This window comes from Hyaena hyaena, unplaced genomic scaffold, assembly GCF_003009895.1.
Source record: "Hyaena hyaena isolate Hyena2069 unplaced genomic scaffold, ASM300989v1 scaffold_358, whole genome shotgun sequence".
NCBI lineage: Eukaryota > Metazoa > Chordata > Mammalia > Carnivora > Hyaenidae > Hyaena > Hyaena hyaena.
Window position 1 is genome coordinate 610,606 of NW_024080992.1, and position 23,383 is coordinate 633,988.

The 23,383-nt window shown below is 44.5% G+C and overlaps 1 protein-coding gene across 1 annotated transcript in view; it reads right to left on the reverse strand.

The window, feature by feature from the left end:
- The window catches only part of TPD52 (tumor protein D52), a 104,855-nt gene extending 82,585 nt beyond the window's left edge, over nt 1-22,270 (reverse strand). The window contains exon 1 of the mRNA XM_039250093.1: nt 21,977-22,270. Coding sequence (XP_039106024.1) covers nt 21,977-21,995 — 19 coding nt within the window. The 5' untranslated portion in view covers nt 21,996-22,270. The remainder of the gene's footprint in view (nt 1-21,976) is intronic.
- Nucleotides 22,271-23,383: the final 1,113 nt, after the last annotated feature.

Here is a 23,383-nt window from a genome sequence, read left to right on the forward strand (position 1 = left end):
TATTTCTAGGAGAGAGAGAGAGAGACAGCGTGAGCAGGGGAGGGTCAGAGAGAGAGGGAGTCACAGGCTCTGAAACAGGCTCCAGGCTCTGAGCCGGCAGTCAGCACAGAGCCCGACGCGGGGCTCGAACCCACGAACCGCGAGATCNCAGGGGAGGGTCAGAGAGAGAGGGAGTCACAGGCTCTGAAACAGGCTCCAGGCTCTGAGCTGGCAGTCAGCACAGAGCCCGACGCGGGGCTCGAACCCACGAACCGCGAGATCATGACCTAAGTGAAAGTCGGACGCTCAACCGACTAAGCCACCCAGGCGCCCCTATTCGTAATAGTTTTAAAAAATACTCTAAAGAACCAAAATGCCCATTAATAGAAGTTAAATTAAGGCATATTTATTATACTCTGTAACACTACGCAGCAGTTAAAAACGATGCAGTTGGGGCACCTGGGTGGCTCAGTCGGTTAAGCATCCGACCTCGGCTCAGGTCATGATCTCTCGGTTCGTGGGTTCGAGCCCCACGTCAGGCTCTGTGCTGTTAGCGCACAGATCCTCTGTCTCCCTCTCTCCGTCCCTCCCCCATCCCTGTTCTCTCTCAAGTTCAACATTAAGAATACATACATAAAATAAATAAATTATTTTAAATTAAGAAAATAAAATAAAAAATAAAAATTTAAAAATTAAAGAAAAAAGGAAAAATTAAATTAAATTAAATTAAATTAAATAATATCTGAAAGTCTCACTCGGCAGTAGCTCAGGAAGCTCCCCACCACACAGAGCTGCGGAAACCCAGAGGAGCACATAGCGTAGGCTAGGATTCGCCTTGTGAAAAGGCACACAGATGCAAAAATCAACTCTACAACTGTTGCCCACCTGTGGTCCCTGAACGAGCAGCATCGATGTCACCTGGGAACTTGCTAAAAATGCACATTCTCAGGCCCCGTCCCGGACCCACTGAGTCAGCACTCTGAGTCAACAATAAGTGTTTGAACAAGCCCTCAGGTGCAAGCAAAAGCTTGAGAACTGCGAGTCTCCACACGGGTCCCTGAGTAAGAGCATGCCTCCCCAACTGAGGTCTGAGCAGATACCTTTATCTACATTCTTTAGCCCCCACCTTACCTTTCTTCTTTTTTAAACAAGGGGAGTGTATTCATGCATTGCTCCCAAAAGTTAAAAGTAACATTTTTTAGAGACTACTCGTGCCATGAAGGGATTGGAGACATGGTTAACCCTGCCATCAAGGTGGAGGAAAACCAGATGGAATAGAAGGATGGAGGTTCCCCGTGAGCTACTGAAATGCCAGGGGTCACAAAAATCACGAAACACAAGCCATGTAGGAATCTGAACCCTCGGCAGAGCTGGGCTGACCTCGCCAGTGTCTCCCGCAGAGTGTGCACGACACTCACACGACAGGAGGAAGCACAGCGCGCTACCGGACAGTAAGAAAAGCAAAATGCAGACCCTGTTCTGGAAAAGCTAAACTTTTACCAAGTCTTTTGTTGGCCTGTTGTGTTGATTCCTTAGCACTACAGGCTGCCATGCCCAGTGCTGCCCCCAGCCCGCACTGGCATCTTTACATTTGCTGGGGCTGGTTCCCTGGCCAGTAGGGAAAAGGCAACAAGAAAGGGGGCTTCGAAATATAAGTAACAAATGTTAGTGAGAAAACCCAGCCACCATCCTTCTAAGCCTTGACATCCCCCTTCCAGGCTCCAGGGCCTGGAAATGCATGAGCTCACACGCACCCAGACACACAAACACACACACACACCTGTACTTTATTTCTCACTAACTTCAAAGAAGTAAATCCACCATGACTGTCAATATTTAGGAAGATAAACACACAAGTGTAGTCTGGAATCCACTTTAAAAATAAGGTTATAGAGGGACACCTGGCTGGCTCAGTCAGGTGAGCGTCCGACTTTGGCTCAGGTCATAATCTCACAGTTTGTGGGTTCGAGCCCTACATCAGGCTCTGTGCTGACAGCTCAGAGCCTGGGGCCTGCCTTCAGATTCTGTGTCTTCCTCTCTGTTCCTCACCCACTCTTGCTCTGTCTCTCTCTCCTTCAAAAGTAAATCAACATTAAAAAAATTTTTTTAAGTAAATAAGGCTATGGAAACCTATAATATAAAAATAGGATTAGCCATAATTAATTTTCAGCTGAGAGATAGCAATAAGAGACAACGTTTCAATCTCCCTATTATTGCTACAAGTCATGTTCCAAACTAGGAACAAAAATAACTGGTATTTTATAAGGAATTATTAATTTTCCACTTCTAAATTTTTTAAGCAAGACTCTCACTGATTTGGTTATCAAAAATGCATAGTATTATGTTTTCACTCATATGTGGATCTTGAGAAAATTAACAAAAGACCATGGGGGAAGGGAAGGGGGAAAAAGTTACAGAGAGGGAGGGAGGTAAACCACAACAGAGGAGACAAACTGAGGGTGGATGGGGGAAGGGGGGAAGGGGATGGGGGGTGATGGGCATGGAGGAGGGCCTTGTTGCGATGAGCACTGGGTGTTGTATGTAAGCCAAGTTGACAATAAATTATATTAAAAAGATGCATGGTATCAACCTTGACACATATCCTACGACAACTTAAAAAGCCAACATCCAAAACAGCCTAGATATTCTTACCTTAGCTTTGGATAAAAGATTGAGTAGAAGTCTCACTGTCTGTAACAAGTACTCTTCAAGTTTCACTGAAGAGAAAAAGTGGAATGAGAGCACATTCTCACTCCTGGACTTTGGAAACATCAGCTCCTTCGGTTTCAAGCTTTATTCTCTTGGATATTGTGAGGTCATCACACCCACTTGTTCTTTGACACAAACCCATGCTGAAAGTGACTGCAACACCTACAAAGAGACAGCTGTGTGCCATTCAATTATCTGGGCCATGCTTCTCCGTGGTACAGAGAAAAATAATCTCTTTTTAACCTGAAGGCGGGCAGTTTCCCTTCTCATCTGCCACCATTCAGCCAATTTTTGTCTTCCTTTAACAAGGCCAAATTTTTAGCTATACCCATTTAAGAAGCTTGGGTTCTTTACCTAGAGAAAATGAAGCAAAAAGTTATAGCCTCATATAATAGAAACATCCGATTTTTAGAAAAGAAAAGGTTTAACACTACCTCAAGAGTCATAAAGGAAAATGTTTACCTCTAAAGAGAACAGACTTAAAACTTGAGGGAAAAAAACTGTAGTGCAAGGTGTAAGCTATATTAAGAGATCGTTTTGTGTTATGTCCACTGTAATAGGTCTACTCCTAAATGAGGTAGGAAGCAAGTTCAGTTAAAAGCAAGATGGAAGAGAACTGCCTTTATGTCAATATTTGTCAGAGGAGACCTAAGCAGTTCCTGATAAGCAGCTTTCAATATAAACAAGAGCCCTAGGCCGCTCTCACTTCGATAACAGAATGCTGTGTCCCTGGGAAGCCTCTACCTTCCTGGGGCACCTTCTAGAACGGACATTTCCGAATGCTCAGGAACCTGCCTCCACCTCCCCCTGATGGCCGCACACCTCAGGAGCAGGTCATCTTTTTCCTCCCTCTCTCCTCCATCTGAAGATGAGGGGCCAGCTTCATCGTCGGGGAGGCTGGAGGGGCAGGCCAGCCCGCAGCAGTGACTAACAGAGTCCCATGGGCAGAGGGCAAGTCCACCTTGGCTGGCAGAAGGCGGCCTCAAGCTGCTATAGCCCAGCATCGGGGTACAAAATGGCGCCGTGAAAACGCCCTTCCTCAACTCCCGCCACCCCCCCCACCCCCGCCAAACACCAACTAGATTTAATATCCAAAACGGTGACTGGCAAATCCAGCTTTAAAGAAGATCTCTTTCTGTGAAAGAAGTCAGGCCCAAGCAGGTCTCGGGTTCCCTCTGAACAGAGGAAACGTGATACCCTGAAGGCCTGCCAAAGAAAGCAGCCTGGGTTTCAAGTACATGCTTGTGATGAAGAACCGGGGTAGTGACTGGACTGGGTGTGTGCAGGGGAGAGGGAGGAGGGCCGGCAGACAAACACCAGCGAGTACAGGAAATGAGGTCTGTACTTTGGTTTTTACTTTCATTAAAATGTGTTTATGCTTCCCTGGGTAGAGCTGTCCCTTAATTAACAGGTGTATTCTAAGAAAGGATTCTGCTGAGACACAAACAAATGTGGGAGGAGGGTGCTTCAAATTACACAGGTCTCCAGGCCTTTCTACGTAAAAGAAATGTCTGAGGGGCGCCTGGGTAGCTCAGTCGGTTAAGCATCCGCCTCTTGATTTTGGCTCAGGTCGGGATCCCAGGCTCGTGGGATCAAGCCCCGCGTCGAACTCTGTGCTGAGCGTGGAGCCTGCTTGGGATTCTCTCTCCCTCTGCCCCTCCTGCACGTGCTTTTGCACCCCCTCTTCTCTAAAATAAAAAAATAAAAAATAGGGGCGCCTGGGTGGCTTAGTCGGTTGAGCGTCCGACTTTCCCTTAGGTCATGATCTCGCGTTTCGTGGGTTCGAGCCCCACGTCGGGCTCTGTGCTGACTGCCAGCTCGGAGCCTGGAGCCTGTTTCAGAGACTGTGACTCCCTCTCTCTCTGACCCTCCCCTGCTCATGCTGTCTCTCTCTCTCTCTCTCCAAAAATAAATAAAAATATAAAAAAATTAATTAATTAATTAAAATAAATGTTTCATTGTTTTGCTTTTATACATTTTTATCCACTAAGATTATGTTTAATTTATGGTTAAAAAAATGGTAAAGAATTACTGCAAAGCACAGAAAAACACTAAACACATGAAGTACAGCTGTTTTAATCCTGAGATGCCAGGGAAGGGAAGGAAGTTAATGGAGGTCACGGCTGCTTCCCGAATAGCCCCAGGGGGGCTGCCCACTAGCTCCCGCTGGAGTAAGCAGAGGAGTACTTTTCAGGAGGAACAAATTCCTCAAAAGGTGCGAGAGCTCCCCCAAGCAGACCATTCAGAGGTGAGTGGGGGGCTTGCTGGCCAGCACTTCCACATCTCAGCGGGCCTTCCCCCCAAGACAGCAATCTGCAGCCCCAAGGACTCTGCTCGACTGGCATCCAAACATGTCACTCATCCATGGTGAACACAGAGATTCACAGGCAAAATTCCTCACACTGGAGACCTGGTATAATTAAATACATAAGCTCCATTTTGGCAAAATTATATCTGGAACAAATCCATTCAAAATAAAGTCTCAAGGGTCACCTGGGTGGCCCAGTAGGTTAGGCATCCGACTCTTGATTTCAGGTCAGGTCATGATCTCACGGTCTATGGATTTGAGGCCTGTGTTGGGCTCTTGCTGACAGTGTAGGCGGGGCCTGCTTGGGAGTCTCTCTCTCTTTCTCTCTCTCTCTCTCTCTCTCTCCACTCCTCCCCTGCTTGATGTCCATCTTTCTCTCTCTCAAAAGACATAAACATAAAATAAGGCCTGTCTACATGATTGAGAGGTGGTAAAATATTACAAACTATATGATACTGGGTAGTGTTTTAAGCCCCCACACTTCATACTCCATCATCAGTAAGATGGCGAAAGACGAGTCCATCTGAGCAGAGCTGAATTGAGGCTCAAATAAGGCATCTGCTGCCCCGAGCTGCTTGCCTGAAGCCAGGGCCAAGGGTGCACTGAATAGACTGTGAGCATAACTGCCAAATAAAATTCCTCCTTCCCACATGGTACTGGTTGAAAAGAATCAAGAATTTCAAATTCTTCCAAAGCCAAAGGCCAAAACCATCCCTATCTAACCTTCTGGATCCTTCCAGTCACCTTTCCAACCTCACAGAAAATACAGATGTGAGGTGGTCATATTAATGGGAAAATGATCCCATGTTAAAAATTCCCCCAAACCTCAGATTATTGTCAAAAGCAAAAGGGTGACAGAGAAGAGGCTCCCTGGTGAAGAGAGGCAAGAGTCAGGGTCCCTGGGGGCTCCCATTGTGCTCTGGGGGCAAATGTGGGTGAAAGCGCCCGGAGCCCACACAGAAGATGCCACCCACCCCACAGCCTCTTCCTCAGCCCAGGGAGCTGGAGCACTTGCTGGTGGCCACCAGGTCCAGAGTCCAAGGTGGTGGATGTGACAATATGACAAATGTCCATACTCCGGGATGGTGCAGGCTTGGAATTGCAATTGACTAGCCACTCCCCTCAATTCCTTTGAGGAATAAAAATCAAAAGTTCCTCCTCATCTTCTGGTAAATTTTAAAAATTACCACTTTGCCTAGTGTTTCTCCTTTGGCCAGAATTCATACAGAGACCTGAAAGAGTCTATTAGTTTTAATAAAGTATGAGTTTTGAAAATTCCCAGTTAATAATTTGAAATATTTTTTTTGAGGCTTTGAATCATTACACACTTGCCAGAAAGAGAGAGAGAGACAGAGAGACAGAGAAAGAGAGACAGACCTAAAATAACTTTGCAATAGCAATGAAATTAATTAATAATAAATGAACAAACTAGGAAATCTGTTTTTCAGGGAGGGTTTTTCATTCCCATAGAAAAAAGTTAATACTAATAGGAAACATAAAATATACTGAATTAATCCAGGAAATCCCTTAAATAAAAGCAAAATAAAAAGAAAAACAAAACTCTTGGGCTCCATTTTATGACCCCCAAAGTGGGGAAAGATAAAAAGAGAAAGGAGAAAATGGAAATTCAGTGGGGGAAAAAACTCAGAAAAAGAGAGAAAAGCTAAGGGAAGGAGGAAGGAACAGCAAAGCTGGATGACAGACACAAAAAACCACAACACACAAAGAAGAAACGGAGGGGAGCAGGCGGATGGATGTGTGTGGTGTGTTTTTTGTGTTTTGGGTTTGTTTGGTTGTTTTTGTTTTTGTTTTTGTTTTAGCTTTACACATCACTTGCATTTCAGGGAATTACCAGAGTTACCTAGTGCACTTTGAAAAGCTGGCTGTGTCATCAGAGCTCACTGCTTTGAAACTTAACAGCTACAGCTGCCATTATAAATAGAATAATCGTAGTAGAAAAACATCATCAGACCAGCTGCAGTGACCACAGCCCCAGCCAGAAGCAAACCAGCAAACCAGAAGGACTCCCATGGCTGGAGAACCTTCTGGGGGTTAAAAAGAAGTCTGAAAAGAGATTATAATTCTGGGAAAAATAAAAGTCCCTAAACCAAGAGAAATCTGTTATGTTATCTTTGCTATTAGTCAAAATTTTCACTTAATCCCTGAAGCCATGAGCAATCCACTTAAAAACCACCAGAAGAACAGACTGTAAGGAAGGTTTCCCTTCCAACAAGGACCCAACGAGAACCGCTGATGGGCTCCACTTTGGGACCCACCACTCTGGAATGAAAATCCTTTCTGGAGAGAACTGAATGACAGTACTTGACAAATCCAGACGAACTGCACAAATGAATCCCACAGCCATGGCACTCCACGACGAAAGGACGCACCCACAACTTCAGATTTGCCCTGAGACATCGCCACTTACAAAAAAAAAAAAAAAATCACAGCTTCTCTATGATTTGGCTCAAATGTCACCTCCAAGCAAAATTGCTTCTCTGGCTCTTATAACCACCCAGAGAATGTACAATACCGCACTTTCATTCTGCAAATACTTAATAAGTACTTCTTCTCTGCAAGGCCCTTACCATTAAAGTGAGTTATTGCTCATAGACTTGAGCTTCTTGAAGGTCAAACTCTAGGATATGACTATTAAAATACATTTTGCATTAAAAGCATCTTAACTAAAACCAGTGACGTATAAAGTAAGAGCAAAGCCAGTTACTCTCCCCTGCCTCTGGTTTCCTCTCTCATTGTATAAATTTGCACATGGTCAAACTACCGCCCTCTCTGCATTCAAAAACAAAACCCAACACTCTACGCAGGCAAGCAAATCCAACCTCACCCCACCCCACAGAGCCTAAATCTCTCAGCATTACCCACGACCGACCGGGACTCAGCACCAGCCTGGGTCCAGTTTCTGCTCAATCCACTCGGCCTCTCCACAACCTTTGAAAGTTGAACTCCCTGTGTCTTAACCTGCACCTTCCCCTCCCTGCCCTGAAATGCTCATATTCAAGTTCTGATCTCTTTCTACTCCCCGTTTTCTCCTGGGCCATCTCAGCAACTGAACAGCTGCCAAATATCACATGTCCCCCAAACCCTGATACCGTGCTTAGCTCCTTCTCTTGAAGACCGGCGTTTCACTCCTGGGCCTAGCCACGTACACGTCCCATGAGACCCGGGTAGTAGCTTAAAACATGTGCACAGAGTCACTGACACGCTTCCCACCAAAAGTGGAGTCTCATCTCCCTCACCTTGAATACGGGCTGGACTCTGTGGCACATTTCTAACAGAAGGAGGAGGAAGTGACGCCTCAGGCTAAGTCATAAAAAGCCACAACGTTTCTGCCTGCCTCTCTGTTAGGAGTCGCACCTTGGGAGACCCCAGATAACACATTACAAGTCTGGGCATCCTGAGGCTGCCTGCTGTTGGGTCAACAGCACAGTCTCTGGCGCAAAAAAAAAAAAAAAAAAAAAAAAAAAAACCCAAAAAAAACAATACTCAATGCAGGCAAGGAAATAACCATCATCAAACAGACCCACGCTGGGTTTTTTTTCCTGCAGACCCCGCAGGTAGAAACGGGTGCCGAGGAGCCCCGCCCGCAGGGAGTGTACGAGCCCCGCCTCCCGCTCCAAGTCACCCCAGCTGAGGCTGAGCAGAGACCAGCTGTCCTCGCAGAGCCCTGCCCAAATGACAGATCTGTGACCATAATAAACGCTGTCTTTTCAAACACTGGGTTTTAACATGGTTTGTTATGCAGCTTTGGACAACTGCAAAGATCTCCACTGTGACAGACCCCAAACTAAATTCATGCTCTCCCTCCCTCCCTGCATCTGCTCTTCTTTCTAGATTTTCTCTCCCAGCTCCTTTTCCATGCAATCTGAAAGCCCTTCTCTGCTCTTCTCTGCCCTCAGATCCCCTCCACCCTGGACATCCGAAGCACCGTGACCTGGAGGTCTCTCAGGAACCCAGCACCCTCACTTCTGGTGTGAACATTCATAAAGCAAAACCGCACTGAAATAGAGCCGGGAGGTGTGGCAGAGCGAGGCGTCTCGCCCTCCTGCTCAGAGGCAGCTGCAGACCTGGCAGGAAGAGACCCTCCTCCCGTCCCAACAGGAGGAGGAAACGACGACAGAAAGTCCCGGCTGGGCCAATGAAAAGCCACCACGCTCAGAAGTCCCCGCTTACTCCAGTGGACTTTTGTTCACGACAGTCTTCCCAACGTCCCACTTTCTCCCCACTCACCCCTTTTGTCCAGTGGACTTTCCTACGGTTTTGCCACAGTTGGCCTGTCCCAAATTGCAATTCTCCGTTATTCCCAAATAAATCCATCTTTTGCTAATAAAATAACTGGCAGTGTTATTTCTTAAGGTGAAGCCTGGCTGGGAATACACGGACAGCGACAGCCCTTAGCTGGCTTGCTAGTACCTTCTACTCAACGGCCAAAGTAATATTCTAAAACTAAACTCCCACGCACCTATCACCCGCTTAGCACCTGTAGAACACAGTCAGATTCCTGATCCCAGCACGGAAGCCCGCTCACATTCCCCGGGGACTACCCGAGACTCCGGCCCCAGGGCGACCACCTTTTTGCCCTTTCAGGCCACTGCACCTTAGCACACGTTGACTCTCCTCCATAAAATTCCCTTCGTCTCCCTTCCTTCTCTCACCGCTTACAAAGACTCCTACTTAGTCTTCAAGCCCAAGTTCAAAGGTCAACTACTTTGAGAATCTTTTCTGATGACCCGGCCAGAGCGGCTCACTTCCTCCTCCATCACTTATGCAAACCCGTGCAGCACCCACCTCTCTGCAGTGCTCCGGGGCTGTGTTTCCCCGGGGCGGCCTGGGGGCAGCCACCACGTCCCGCTTGCCTTCAAAAAAATGTTTAATCTGAACTGGAAACCACTGAGTCAATATCCCACAGAAATATCTAATATTCTGTTTCAGAATCAGTACCATTGAGCACCAGAGCTAGTCACAGAATTTCACTTAATTTTCTCAAATATCTGGAGTATTATCAGCCTCAAAGAGGTTTGGTGATCTATCCAGTGTGTCATAGCCACAAAACGATGAAGCCAAATTTTGAACCCAGATAAAACTTCAAGCCCAGCACTCTCTGCCCTAAACATTTACAATCAGTTCTGAAGTGCAAGGACAGACACACAGCCACGTTCTGGCACAGATAACACCCTTCAGAGCCCCACACCCACGGCTGCTACCACAGCATGCTGCTCTTTGGAACGACACCTTTGAGAGGCAAAAAGGAGACTGCATGTCACTTTTAGGAAGCATAATGTGTCGTGTAAGGCCATGTATTCTACAGCCAAATTAAATCCCAGATTCAAACCCAGATCTGTCTGACCCAAGCTACGTGCCCCTGGAGAAATTATTCGTCCATCCCTTGACACTTCATTTCTGCATTTATAAAGCAGGGGTATTATGAGCCCAAGGGTTTCTTGTGAAGATAGTAAAAAATAAAACATGAAAAGCATTTAGAACATAAAACACACTCAGCAAATTCCATCGCTGGTTATAGGAGGAGTAGAAGGAGTATTTGTAAAAGTGACAGAGTAAAACCTTAGCTGGAAAACTTAGGTAATTATAATGCATATAATTATAATATAATTATGATAGGGCTGGAGCTGTGTCCCTACAGATTCCAATTTTATTTTAATTAGTTGGAAAAAAATATTTCTAGAAAGTATGAAGTATCCCCAGGGCTTTGAACTGGTTAGCAAATGTAGCTTGAATTTCTCACGGGCTCCTGGTGATTCTCTGAGGGACAGAGGTGTGGGGCCAAGTTTCTAAAGCACCCTCCGCATGGAGCACAGTATGTGTGGGACATCGTGATGGTTCAGCTTCTGTTTACTCGTATATAAAATGAAAATGACACCAGTCCTATCCCCCACCAGCATTAAAAGACTCAAATGAGGGGTGCCTGGGTGGCTCAGTCAGTTAAGCGTCCGACTTTGGCTCAGGTCATGATCTCACAGCTCGTGGGTTCGAGCCCCGCATCGAGCTCTGTGCTGACAGCCAGCTCAGAGCCTGGAGCCTGCTTCAGATTCTGTGTCTCCCTCTCTCTCTCACCCTCCCTTTTTACGCTTGTCTCTCTCTCTCTCTCTCCAAAAAAAAAAAAAAACATAAAAAAAAAAAAAAAAGATTCTCTCTCCCTCTGCCCTTCTACCCCACTATCTCTCTCTCAAATAAAAAAAAAGACTCAAATGAAATAATATGTAGAAAAATTAATAAGAGCTTTGCAAAAGCCAGGTGGTAGCATCACCATCATCACCAATACCATTCTGAGTTGTAACAAGGTGATACACCGGAAGTCATATATGAGATCAACGCCAAAATGAAAGGTTGATCATCCTTTTGCTAACTGCCCCAATGGCCAAAATGCTTGCATTTTTCTCTCTTTCCAGAATTCTCGTTCTGGTTCACTAGTGGCATGTACTTCTACCACTGTCAACATATCCCTTGCCCTTCTCAACTGTATCCAAAGAAAACTTCTAAAATGTATGAAGACCAGGGCACCTGGGTGGCTCAGTCAGTTAGGCGTCCAACTTTGGCTCAGGTCATGATTTCACATTTCCTGGGTTCAAGCCCCACACTGGGCTCTGTGCTGACAGCTCAGAGCCTGGAGCCCGCTTTGGATTCTGTGTTTCCCTCTCTCTCTGCCCCTCCCCTGCTCGTGCTCTGTCTCTCTCAGAAATAAACATTCAAAAATTTTTATTTAAAAATAATCGTAATAAAAAGTAAAATGTATTCAGACTATCCATGCCTCCTAAGCTCAGGACACTTTGGAAGCAAATACCTCACTCTGGGAGCACAGCACAGGAAACACACCTCTAAGAGTACTTACTGCGCGCTACATCCAACGTGTGTGGGGGACAAACATGTAACCAGCACCGCCTCCCCCCTCCCTGTGTATGCACACACACCGTTAACATGACACGTAAGAAGTAAATACCAATTTGGCTTCCACTTACAGATCTTCAGTGATTGTGTATAAAACGATAAGCATATGTGGAACATATATTGGCCTGCCAAACCATTATCCCTCTCTACTTTTTAGCCATTCTACCTAATCCCATCTGACTCTATGCTAGAAATCTTTCCAATTAATTATGTACAACAAGACAAACATTTAGGGCATATCTACTATAAACACACTTGACTGAGGGCTAGGAACACAACATAAGAACATTCTTCTATGAGCACCGGGTATTCTATAGAAACCAACTTGACAATAAAATACATTTTAAAAAAAAAAGACCGTTCTTCTGTTCTATTGACAGTTTATTTCCAGCCAACTTTAAATCCTAGTGGGTTGGATAAACTCCTATCTTTATTCCTATAGCCCTACTAATTGCACCAGAAGTTTCCTTTCATACCACTATGCCTCCAACAAAGCTCCGAATACAATGGGTGAAGTCTGATCCTAACAGCAAACTCCCAATCCAAAACTTTACCAAGGTCATATTTTATATAATTTTTTAAACTGACCTTTATGTTTGCATAGCTGTAACATGAAATATACCATGTCTGTAAGCCCTAAACCACTATTTTTAGCACTGACTGATTACAAAAGTGTCCAAAGAGAGAAGACACAAAAACACAGAGAATGAAGAACTGAAAGCCACACAGAGCCATGCAAATTACTCCAAAATATGTCACTAGAAAATATTTGCTCTTAAGACTATATTTTGTTAGTAAAAATAACATTACAAAGGTCCAACATACCAAAAGGAAAGTAAGAACAGGAAAATGAAATATGTGCCACAAAATGCAAAGGTTTAACATGAGCCTGAGGGGGGATGACAAGAAGGTCAAGACGCATCAAGATCTCAAGAGTAAAATGTGAGTAACAATCTAAAGAAAGGAATAAAAATGGCTAATAAATCTATAGCCTCTCTAGTAAATGGTGAAATTTTAAATGAAAAAAGATGGCATCTTCCCCCTATAAAGTTCATGATTCCTTTTTTTTTAAAGACAATGACATCTGTGCAGCAAAGAAAACAGGGTGAAAACACAACCTACTGAATGGGAGAAAATATCTGCAAACCATTTATCTCATGAGGGCTTAGTATCCACAATATATAAAGCACCTGGGTGGCTCAGTTGATTAACTGACTGACTTTGGCTCAGGTCAGATCTCACAATCTGTGAATTCAAGCCCCACGTCGGGCTCTGTGCTGACAGCTCAGAGCCTGGAGCCTGCTTCAGGTTCTGGGTCTCCTTCTCTCTGCCCCTCCTCCACTCATACTCTGTTTCTCTCTCTCTCTCAAAGAATAAACAAACATAAAAAATTTTTTTCAAAAAAGAACTCCTATAACTTGACAACAACAAAAACAAATAATCCGATCAAAAAATGGGCAAAGGACTTGAATAGACATTTCTCTAGAGAAGATGTGCAGATGGCCAACAAACATATAAATATGAAAAGATGCTCCACATCATTCATCATCAGGGAAGTGCAAATCAAAACCACAATGAGCTATCACCTCACACCCATTAGTATACCACTATCAAAAAACAAACAAAACAAACAAAAACCAAAAAAACAGAAAAACAAGTGTTGCTGAAGATGTGGAGAAATAAGAACACTTTCAACTGGCCCCCTTCCATATTTTGCCCCCATACTCCCCAGCCTTCACTCTCCTTTTTAAAATAGCTTTTGGTGGGAATGTAAAATGGTTCAGTCACTTATCCACTATGGAGAACAGTATGAAGGTCCTCAAAGAGTTAAAATTAGCACTACTATATGAATTAGCAGTTCCATTTCTGGGTAGAACAGCATAATGAACAAGAATGTTCATTCACTGATCAAGGAATGAAGAATTGCTATTCAATGGGTACAGGGTGTCAGGCATCAATATGAAAAAGTTTTAGAGATCTCTTGTACTACAAGGTACATATCATTAACAATAATATCCTATATACTTAAATATGGTTAAGACAGTAGATTTTATGTTTTGTGTTCCTTACCACGATTTAAAGAAAAAAAATGACAATCCGGAAAGTGACTTGGCAACAGGAATCACAAGTCTAAACATATTCACATCTTTGGATTGTTTCAGGAAAATCTATCTTAAAACAATTTCTCTTAAAATACCATAACAGCTGAAAGGGAAAGCAAGCCATAGTCCAGCAAAGAAATAGCTAAATAACCATCAACTAGTGAAGGGGTACGGTCATCAAAAATTATAGTGTAGAGACACTTGTTTACATGATTTGTTAAAATTCTCATTATTTAGTAGTATCCAAAACAGAATACAAAACTATGTACCACATATACAGTTTGATCATAATGAACATATACTGGACATTCAATTAAGAAAAAGACCAAATTCAAATAAAAGAAAGAAAAACAGGGGCATGGGGACAGGGAAGTAGAGAGGGGAGGGAGAACGGCTATACCAACAGGAATTGTGCTGAATGTTCACCTGGACAAATTGATTCCAATATTCATTTAGAAATGAAATCTGGCGGGGGCACCTGGGTGGCTTAATCAGTTAAGCGTCCGACTTCGCTTAGGTCACGATCTCACAGTTCGTGGGTTCGAACCCCGCGTCGGGCTCTGTGCTGACTGCCAGCTCGGAGCCTGGAGCCTGTTTCAGAGTCTGTGTCTCCCTCTCTCTCTGACCCTCCCCTGCTCACGCTGTCTCTCTCTCTCTCTCTCTCCTAGAAATAAATAAAAATATTAAAAAAAAAAAAAAAGAAATGAAATCTGGCAAGAATAGCTAGGAAAAAATCTAACAATAAAAAGAAAGATAGAGGGGTGCCTGGCTGGCTTCACAGTGACGCATGTGACTCTTGATAGCAGGGTCATGAGTTCGAGCCCCATGTTGGGCATGGGGCCTACTTTAAAAAAAAGAAAGAAAAGATAAAACAAAAATAGAAGAAACAGGAAAGACCAGCCCTTCCAGGTACTTTTGCCTATTACGAAGCTACAATAACTTAGTTTAGCTGGTGGGAATGAACAAAAATGTAAAGGAAAAGAATACAGAAATACAGTATATGACAACAGTATTATTTGAAACCAGGAGAAGAAAGATCCATTATCCAGTGACTGGTACTGGGCAACTGAGTGTCAATGGGGTATAGTGGGGTTAACATTCATATCTCATACTTTTCATCAAAATAAATTTCAGATGGATGAAAGATTTAAATGTAAAAACAGTAGGGGTGCGTGGGTGGCTAAGTCGGTTAAGCGACAAGATTCTTGATTTTGGCTCAAGGTCATGATCTCACAGTTCATGGGTTTGAGCCCTACATCAGACTCCACATTGAGTGTGTGGAGCCTGCTTAGGATTCTCTCTTTCCCCATCTCTCTGCTCTTCCCATGCTCCTTTTCTCCCTCTCCCCCTCCCCTCTCAAAATAAACTTTTTTAAAAATGTAAAAAAAAAAACCATAAAAACAAAAATTCAAAGTGAGGAAGGCATTTCTAGGAAAAATTCAAAAGCTACAAGCTAAAAATAAAAACAGCTATCATTTAGTATTTTTACTTGGGAAAAAAAATCACTATCAAGTCAAAAGAATAAAGACAAACTAGGGAAAAAATATATTAGCAATTCATATTGTGGACAGAGGGACACATTCTGCAAATGAAGAGAAAAAAGACAACACAATAGAAACTTTGGCAAAGTATATGATCTGACATTTCACAGAAAAGGAAATCTAGATTGTAAACTTACCAAAAAAGTACAACCACATTCAGATTAAGAAAAATATATAATAAAGCATATGCTAAGAAGCCCCTCTTCTGTGTAAGATCAATGAAGATGAAAGTGTGACAGCGTCCAGGCTGAATGATGGAGGGAAGTGGAAGCCGGCACACTGCCTGGGGTGGGGGGTGGGGGGGGGGAGAGGGCAGAACTGGTGTGACTTCCACCAAGCAGGATTTAGCACCATCCGAACTGAACAGTCACATTCTTCTAAGAATTCTTCCTACACACATACTGGCACATTTATCAAATGACTTGCATGCAAATGTATTTGCTGCAGATTTGTTTAACAGCAAAATAGCAGGGGACACCTAAATGGCAATTGATAGGGAAAAGTCAAATATCACCTATTCCAAAACAGAACATGGTACATCTACAAATAGCCATTAAAAATGAAGCAGCTCTATATAATGTTACGTTGAATAATCTCTAAAATATATACTGTATTTAAGGGCAGGAAGTCAGGTGCTAAACAATTTGTGTGCTACCATTTATGTAACATACACACACACACACACACACACCCCTAAAAGAAGTGTATGCATACCTACACACATCGAGTCTCTCTGGATGGATAGAGAAGAAACTGGTACAATGGTAGCATCACTACCCAAGGGAAGCAGCCTGGGAGACAGAAATGGGAGGAATATTTACATTTTGCAACCTTTTAGTCATTTTGAATTTTGATCATGTGCATTAATTACCTGGTCACACTAGTCAAAATGGCGGAGAAGTACATTTTTAAAATATATTGAGTTTTTATAAAAAGAGTTATAAGATGAAATATTCAGGGGCACCTGGGTGGCTCAGTCAGTTGAGCATTCAACTTCAGCTCAGGTCATGATCCCATGGCTCATGGGTTCAAGCCCTACATCGGGCTCTGTGCTTACAGCTCAGAGCCTAAAGCCTGCTTGGGGATCTGGGTCTCCTCTCTCTCTGCCCCTCCCCCACTATGCTCTGTCTCTCTCTCTCTCTCTCTTTCTCTCTCTCTAAGATAAACTTTAAAACAATAAATTAAATTAAATATTCAATGAGATTATTTTGTGACTTGTTTAAAAGAATATACATATATGGATAGGTATAAACAAATATGCTAATAATGATTTTTCAGAGTAGGATTATATGAGATTTTTTTCTTTTTCTCTATGTTTACTGATTTTTCTAAAACAAACAACTATTGGTGTGCCCAGGTGGCTCAGTCGGTTAAGCATCTGATTTCAGATCAGGTAATGATCTCACAGTTCGTGGGTTCAAGCCCTATGTCAGGCTCTGTGCTTACAGCTCAGAGCCTAGAGCCTGCTTTGGATTGTGTGGCTCCTTTTCTCTCTGTCCCTCCCCTGTTCCTGCATCTCAGAGAGACACTCTGTCTCTCTGTCTCTCTCTCTCTCTCTCTCAAAAATAAACATAAAAAAAGTGAACTACTTACCTACCAAAAAGTATTTTTAATTTATTATTTTTAAGCTTATTTATTTTGAGAGAGAGAGAGCAAGCGAGAGAGAGAGAGCGAGCACGAGTGGCAAATGGGCAGAGAGCGAAGGCGAGAGACAGAGAGAATCCCAAGCAGGCTCCAAACTATCCGTGTCGAGCCTGACACGGGGCATGAACCCACGAACCATGAAATCATGACCTGAGCCAAAATCAAGAGTCAGACACTTAACTGTCTAAGCCACCCAGGTACCACCAATTTAAACATTTTTTTTTTAACTTCCACTAAACACTGAGTCATTTGATCCCTTGGATATCTTTCTAATAAAAATACATTGCTAAGATTATGGTTTCTGTACACCTGGTACCCACCTGGTTCACATAAAATTCGGGAGAGTCTCGGAAGAGGGATTTTACAAGAGTCAACAATTAAAGCAGAAATACTGAACTCCCAAAGGGAAAGAAAATCTTAGCCTACAACAAAAGAATCAGTAACACATAAATTCAGGGAATTTTGCTGTTGTCTCTGGATTTGAACTATGAGTATATTTGTTTTTAGTGCGTGCACAGCTTATTTTGTTTTGAGATCCTGCTAACAGATCACAACCCCGGCTACCACTCAGCGTTGGCCCTGGAGACCGGGCAGTCTGCGGCATAAAAATAAATGCAGGAAGTGAGTTTGAGCTAACAAATTAGCTGATGACATTAGCACCATATGGAAAGCAAGATTTGACCAAAGAAACCCAGAAGTGGGGTGGGTCAAACCCTGAGATCTGTGAGCAGACCCTCGATACTGTTATCCATTCATCTCTACCTGTGTTTTACTTTTAAACAAGTGACGTTTTGTGGTTCTATTATGTCTAAGGCATAATTATAAGGCTGAAATTACAGTGACATATCATTGTGTCACTTTTCTTGCAGCCTTCTCCTCTCCCAGGTTTTTGGCCCCAACAACCTTCCCTCTCTCCCTAAACCAAAAGTTTTGGGTGGGTTTGTGTGTGTGAATTCAAACACAGTTAAAATGCACTAGTGGCTAGGTACCTGCTGCTTCAAAAGAAGAGCGCTAAACTACAGGTTATTTCTGACATAAGAGAGTACTCAAGTATAAATATTTATTCAGCACTATGCAGGTAGTCAGGAGGTTTTTTTACACAAAGTACTCTCTAGTCAGCATGCCCCACTGCACTTTCAAAGTAGGAAGCAGCACAAACATTAAATGTGCTACGCCTCTTGAGAGGCGCTGTGCACCTTAAGGTATGTTTCAAATCAATTAATGTGGACTGAGCCCTCAGTATAAGCAGAATATTGTGTACAAAGTCTGGGCACAGGAGGAGATGGGGAAAATAAGGAGAATCTGAGCCAGGTACTCTAAAGTATTACAATACATCATATAAAACACAAGAAAAACTGTTCTAAAACTTTATTGCTGTTTAAATACAAAAAGTAGTAAAGGACAGATTTTGACAACTTCCTATAAGGAAGGTGTAAAGAGACATTTTCTTTTAATGTTTCTTTTTTCTGAGAGATCTGAGAGAGAGAGAGAATCCAAAAATAAGCTCCAGGCTCTGAGCTAGCTGTCAGCACATAGCCCAACGCGGGGCTCGAACCCACGAACCTTAAGATCATGACCTGAGCCGAAGTCGGAAGCTTAACCGACTGAGCCACCCAGGCGCCCCAAGGAGACATTTTCAATAGGGAAATGCAGTTAAGACGAGAGATAGGGCATTTAATTTTCCAGCTAGAGTTGGACAGACAAATGCAGCAAACTCCAAGCACACTAAGTTAAACGAATTCTAAAATGTTCTTATTTGGCTTTAAATGCTTTATGAGAAATCACAATGCAAAGGACCACCCCCGGGTTTCGTTAACTGTGTTTCAGCCGTCGCTGTCGGTAGTGAACGTGCGGGTTTGTCATCCCAGGCTCCTCGTCTTTAAGTCTCCTCCTCGGAAGTCTCCTACGGATTCAGTGCAGACTGAGCGATCCACTCTGCTAGTTCAACACCTCACATGCGCATCCACCCTCCAAGTCCAACACAGACTTAATGCCAGCTTTCTCCGCCTAACCGCAGAGCTCAGCTCCTTTAAAATTCTGAGAAGGAAAAGGCCAGGAGTTAAGTGGGTAACAAGAGAGGACACCAGAAGTTTCAACAGCTGGAGGGCGCCCTTGGTCCCTTTTTCTTTTCATCCTAGGCGGTCACCAAACGTTTCTGAGCATCTGCTTTGTGCCATGGGAACATAAAGATGAAAATGCAAAAGAGAGGCGCCTGGGTGGCTTAGTCGATTAAGCGTCCGACTTTCGCTTAGGTCATGATCTCGCGGTTCGTGGGTTCAAGCCCCGCGTCGGGCTCTGTGCTGACTGCCAGCTCAGAGCCTGGAGCCTGTTTCAGAGTCTGTGTCTCCCTCTCTCTCTGACCCTCCCCTGCTCACGCTGTCTCTCTCTCGCGCTCCTAGAAAATAAAAAAAAAAAAAAGAAAAAGAAAAAAAGAAAGAAAAAAAAGAAAAGAAAATGCAAAAGAGACGGGAAGATGGCAATGTAGGGAAAAGCCACGCGGCTGCGGCACAGGAGAGCTGAGCAAGCCACCTGACCCGCCCGAGGCAGGCGACTCCTCTTTCACTCTAAGTCCTCACTGTGAGAGGATGGATTTCCTTTGCCCTCGAGGAATAACAATTAAAAACAAGAACTAACATGACTGGCCGAAGAAAGCATCGTAAAGTTAGAAACAGAAGAACTCCTCCTACAAGCCAAAGAATTTATAAAATAGGCCTTAGACATACACACGAAAAACTGGTCTTACAAAAACCACACTAAGTGCATCCGGACAGAGGTGCTAATGACTGTGATTCTCAGCAGCCAAACTAAAATACCAAATCTAATAAAATCAGTCACTCATTTCCCTAAATCAGATACAGCTATTTAGGCTAGTTTGACAAGTACCAAACACAGCTAGTCTAAAAACATTACGTTAAATATGACAACGTGAGGCATATACAAATATGCATCTTGGCCTGTTTGACACCCCCAACACCCTCAGTAAAAGACAGACAGAATAATGCTGACTTCCACGGTGGCTAGGCCTTCTCCTAACAATACGTTTAAGACCTGAGAACAGCTCTCTGACTCAAACATTTAAATACCTACCGTGTTCAAACACCAAGGTTTACCCAACCATGGATAAAGATGAAGTATATGCTTCTAACCTCAATAAGCTTAAAATCTAGATAACGTGTGCATACAGATATATACATATTGAATATATATTATACACTATACATATATACATATATAATGCCATTACATATTGTACATAGTATAAACATTATGTTATGTTTATATAGTATAAGCCCTCATATGCTAAGTGTGAGATCAATTTGAGGAGTGTGGAGAAAGGAACAGTTGAAAGGTTTCAAAGATTCCTACAACTTATCTAAAGTAAAATACAAAATAAGATATATGGAATATGGTTTTATTTACATGAAAAGTATGTACAAAGAGAAATACAAAGAGTAATAAAAAAATGAAAACTATTGTGTCTGAACTCAAAATGTGAGTTAATTCCTATCCCCGCTTCCTAAAATTTACCTTAACATTGTTACCTTTTTTGGGTTAGCACTTATGTATGTTTTAAAGAGCTAGCCACGCACCCGCACCTGTATTACAGTTACTGGGTTATTCACAAAGATGAAGCAATACATAAACATTTAATATGTATTTATTTTTTTTATATTTTATTTATTTTTGAGAGAGAGAGAGAGAAAGAGACAGCGTGAGCAAGGGAGGGGCATAGAGAGAGGGAGACACAGAATCTGAAGCAGGCTCCAGATTCTGAGCTAGCTGTCAGCACAGAGCCCGACGCGGGGCTCGAACCCACCACCCGTGAGACCATGACCTGAGACCAAGCCAGACGCTTAACCGACTGAGCCACCCAGGCGCCGCAAACATGTAATATTTAAATCTTAAAAACATGCTCTATTTCTATCTCTCTTAAACAATGATCGATTGCAGACAATTTCACTTGAGATACTTTTCAGAACAAGTGACTCCAAAGCGATAGTAATGAGACTATAGGGTCTTAGCTTGATGAGTAAAAGAAGACCCTTACTACGAAAAGCTCCCTCTCCCCCTCTACCCCCCGCCAATAACCCCACAGACATCACACCACAATCTGGGGACACCTCGGATGTTACGTATCTACGTCCAAAACAATCGCCATAGGATCAAATGCCACCAAAAATCCTAACCACGTGAACTACAAGAGGGCTGAAAGTGTCAATACTGGGGTAGTCCGGGCGGAGGGAGGAGTCACGTTCCCATCCTGAGCAGCGAACCCCCCTCCCCCCACCCACTGTCGTCGGTTCCTCAGTTTCCACCAGTTAACAAGAGCTAGCTAGCAGTACAGTTACTCCCTTCGCGCCGCCTTCTACCCAAAGCGCATCACAGTCGGCTGCCAGGGCTCCGCGAGCCTGGCGCCAGCCCCTTCGTCTCCACCCAGAACCTTCTTCCCCCCTCTCTCTCCCCACCTCCTTCTCTGTCTCTCTATCTCTGACGCTGCCTCTCTCTCTTTCTCTCGCGCGCACACACGCACACGCACACACACACAGCGGCGCGCGCCCGTGCGCGCGCGCCCCCATCAGCCCGCTCCGCCCGCCGGAGCCGCTCCCTGCAGCTCGGCCGCACCGGGATGCCAGACCCCGATGGGGGACGTGCAACTTGAAGAAGGCTCGGCTCCCGCTCCGGCGCCGGCCGGGGACACCGTGCACCTGCTCGGGCGCCGGGCCGCCGCGCCCGCCCCGGAGACGCCGCGCCGGCGGTGCCCGCGCCCTCACCTTGCTCGCCGCGGTCCATGTCTCCCGCCCACCGCCTCGGTCCTCTGCGCCTCCGCCGACAGTCCCGCGCCGATCGCACGCCTGCCCGCCGCGCCGCGCTCCTCCTCGCCTCCGCCCGCGACTCCCGCGAAGTCCCCTCCCCCGGAGGCGTCGGCGCGGCGGCGCCGCCCGCCCTCGGCGGGGAGCGCTTTCCCGGGGCGTCACCCAACCACCTGACCCGGCAGACCTGTGCGCTCGGCCACGTCGGCGCGGCGGGCGGCGCCGGGGCCGGGAGGGCCGGGCTCGCTCGGGTGGGGTCTCGGCGGCCGGCTGCGGAGCGCGCGGGGGCGAGGAGGTGGGCTCGACCATGGAGGCTGCGTGCAGCCGGCTCGCGAACCCGGCTGGCGTTGGCGTCCCACCCCCAAGTTATTTATAATATCAAAAGTTTCCTCAGGCACCGAAGAGGCCCTTCCTCTGCCTTCCCGAGCACCTGCTCTTGTGTGCTACTGAGTAGAAGACACTGGAAGGGTATCAGAAATGGCAATGGCTCTTTTCTCCCCGGAGTCTTCATGGGCTCCTGTGGCCAAAACAATATCCTGTGATAGCTGCAATCACTGGGTCCGAAACGAGCAAAGAGGGGAAAGTTAAAAAGAATCTCTCAAAAAATTGTGTAGTTCTGTCTTTCCACACACAGTGCGACTTTTTCGGTGACAGATTCGGCAGGTTTTCATGTAATAAGGCCTGTTTTGAGTGCAGGATTAAAGGCAGCATTCTGAAATGAATTAAGTTTTTAACCAAAGGGCTCAGGTCGTGATCTCATGGTTGGTAAGACTGAGCCCCAAGTTGGGCCCTGTGCTGAAGGCGGCATGGAGCCTGCTTGGGATTCTTTTTCTCCCTCTCTCTCCTACCCCTTCCCCAAGTGCGCGCTCTCTCTTTCTCTCTCAATAAACGTAAAATAATTTCTAAATGATTTTTAAAATGTAACAGCAGGGGCGCCTGGGTGGCTTAGTCGGTTAAGCGTCCGACTTTCGCTTAGGTCATGATCTCGCGGTTCGTGGGTTCGAGCCCCGCGTCGGGCTCTGTGCTGACTGCCAGCTCAGAGCCTGGAGCCTGTTTCAGTCTGTGACTCCCTCTCTCTCTGACCCTCCCCTGTTCACGCTGTCTCTCTCTCTCCTAGAAATAAATAAAACATTTAAAAATAAATAAATAAATAAAATGTAACAGCAAGGTAAATTTTGGCATTGGCAGGAAGTTCTGTAATGTGGTAAAGAATCGTTGACTACCTGCTATCTCAACCTATAGACTAACTTTTGGACAAATAAATAGCACTTGAAAATAGTGTTGGTTGAAAATAGTATTTACTCTATTTTTATCTGTTTAACTTTTTTCTTTTTTTTTTTTTGAAGACTTTATATGCTTGCTCACACC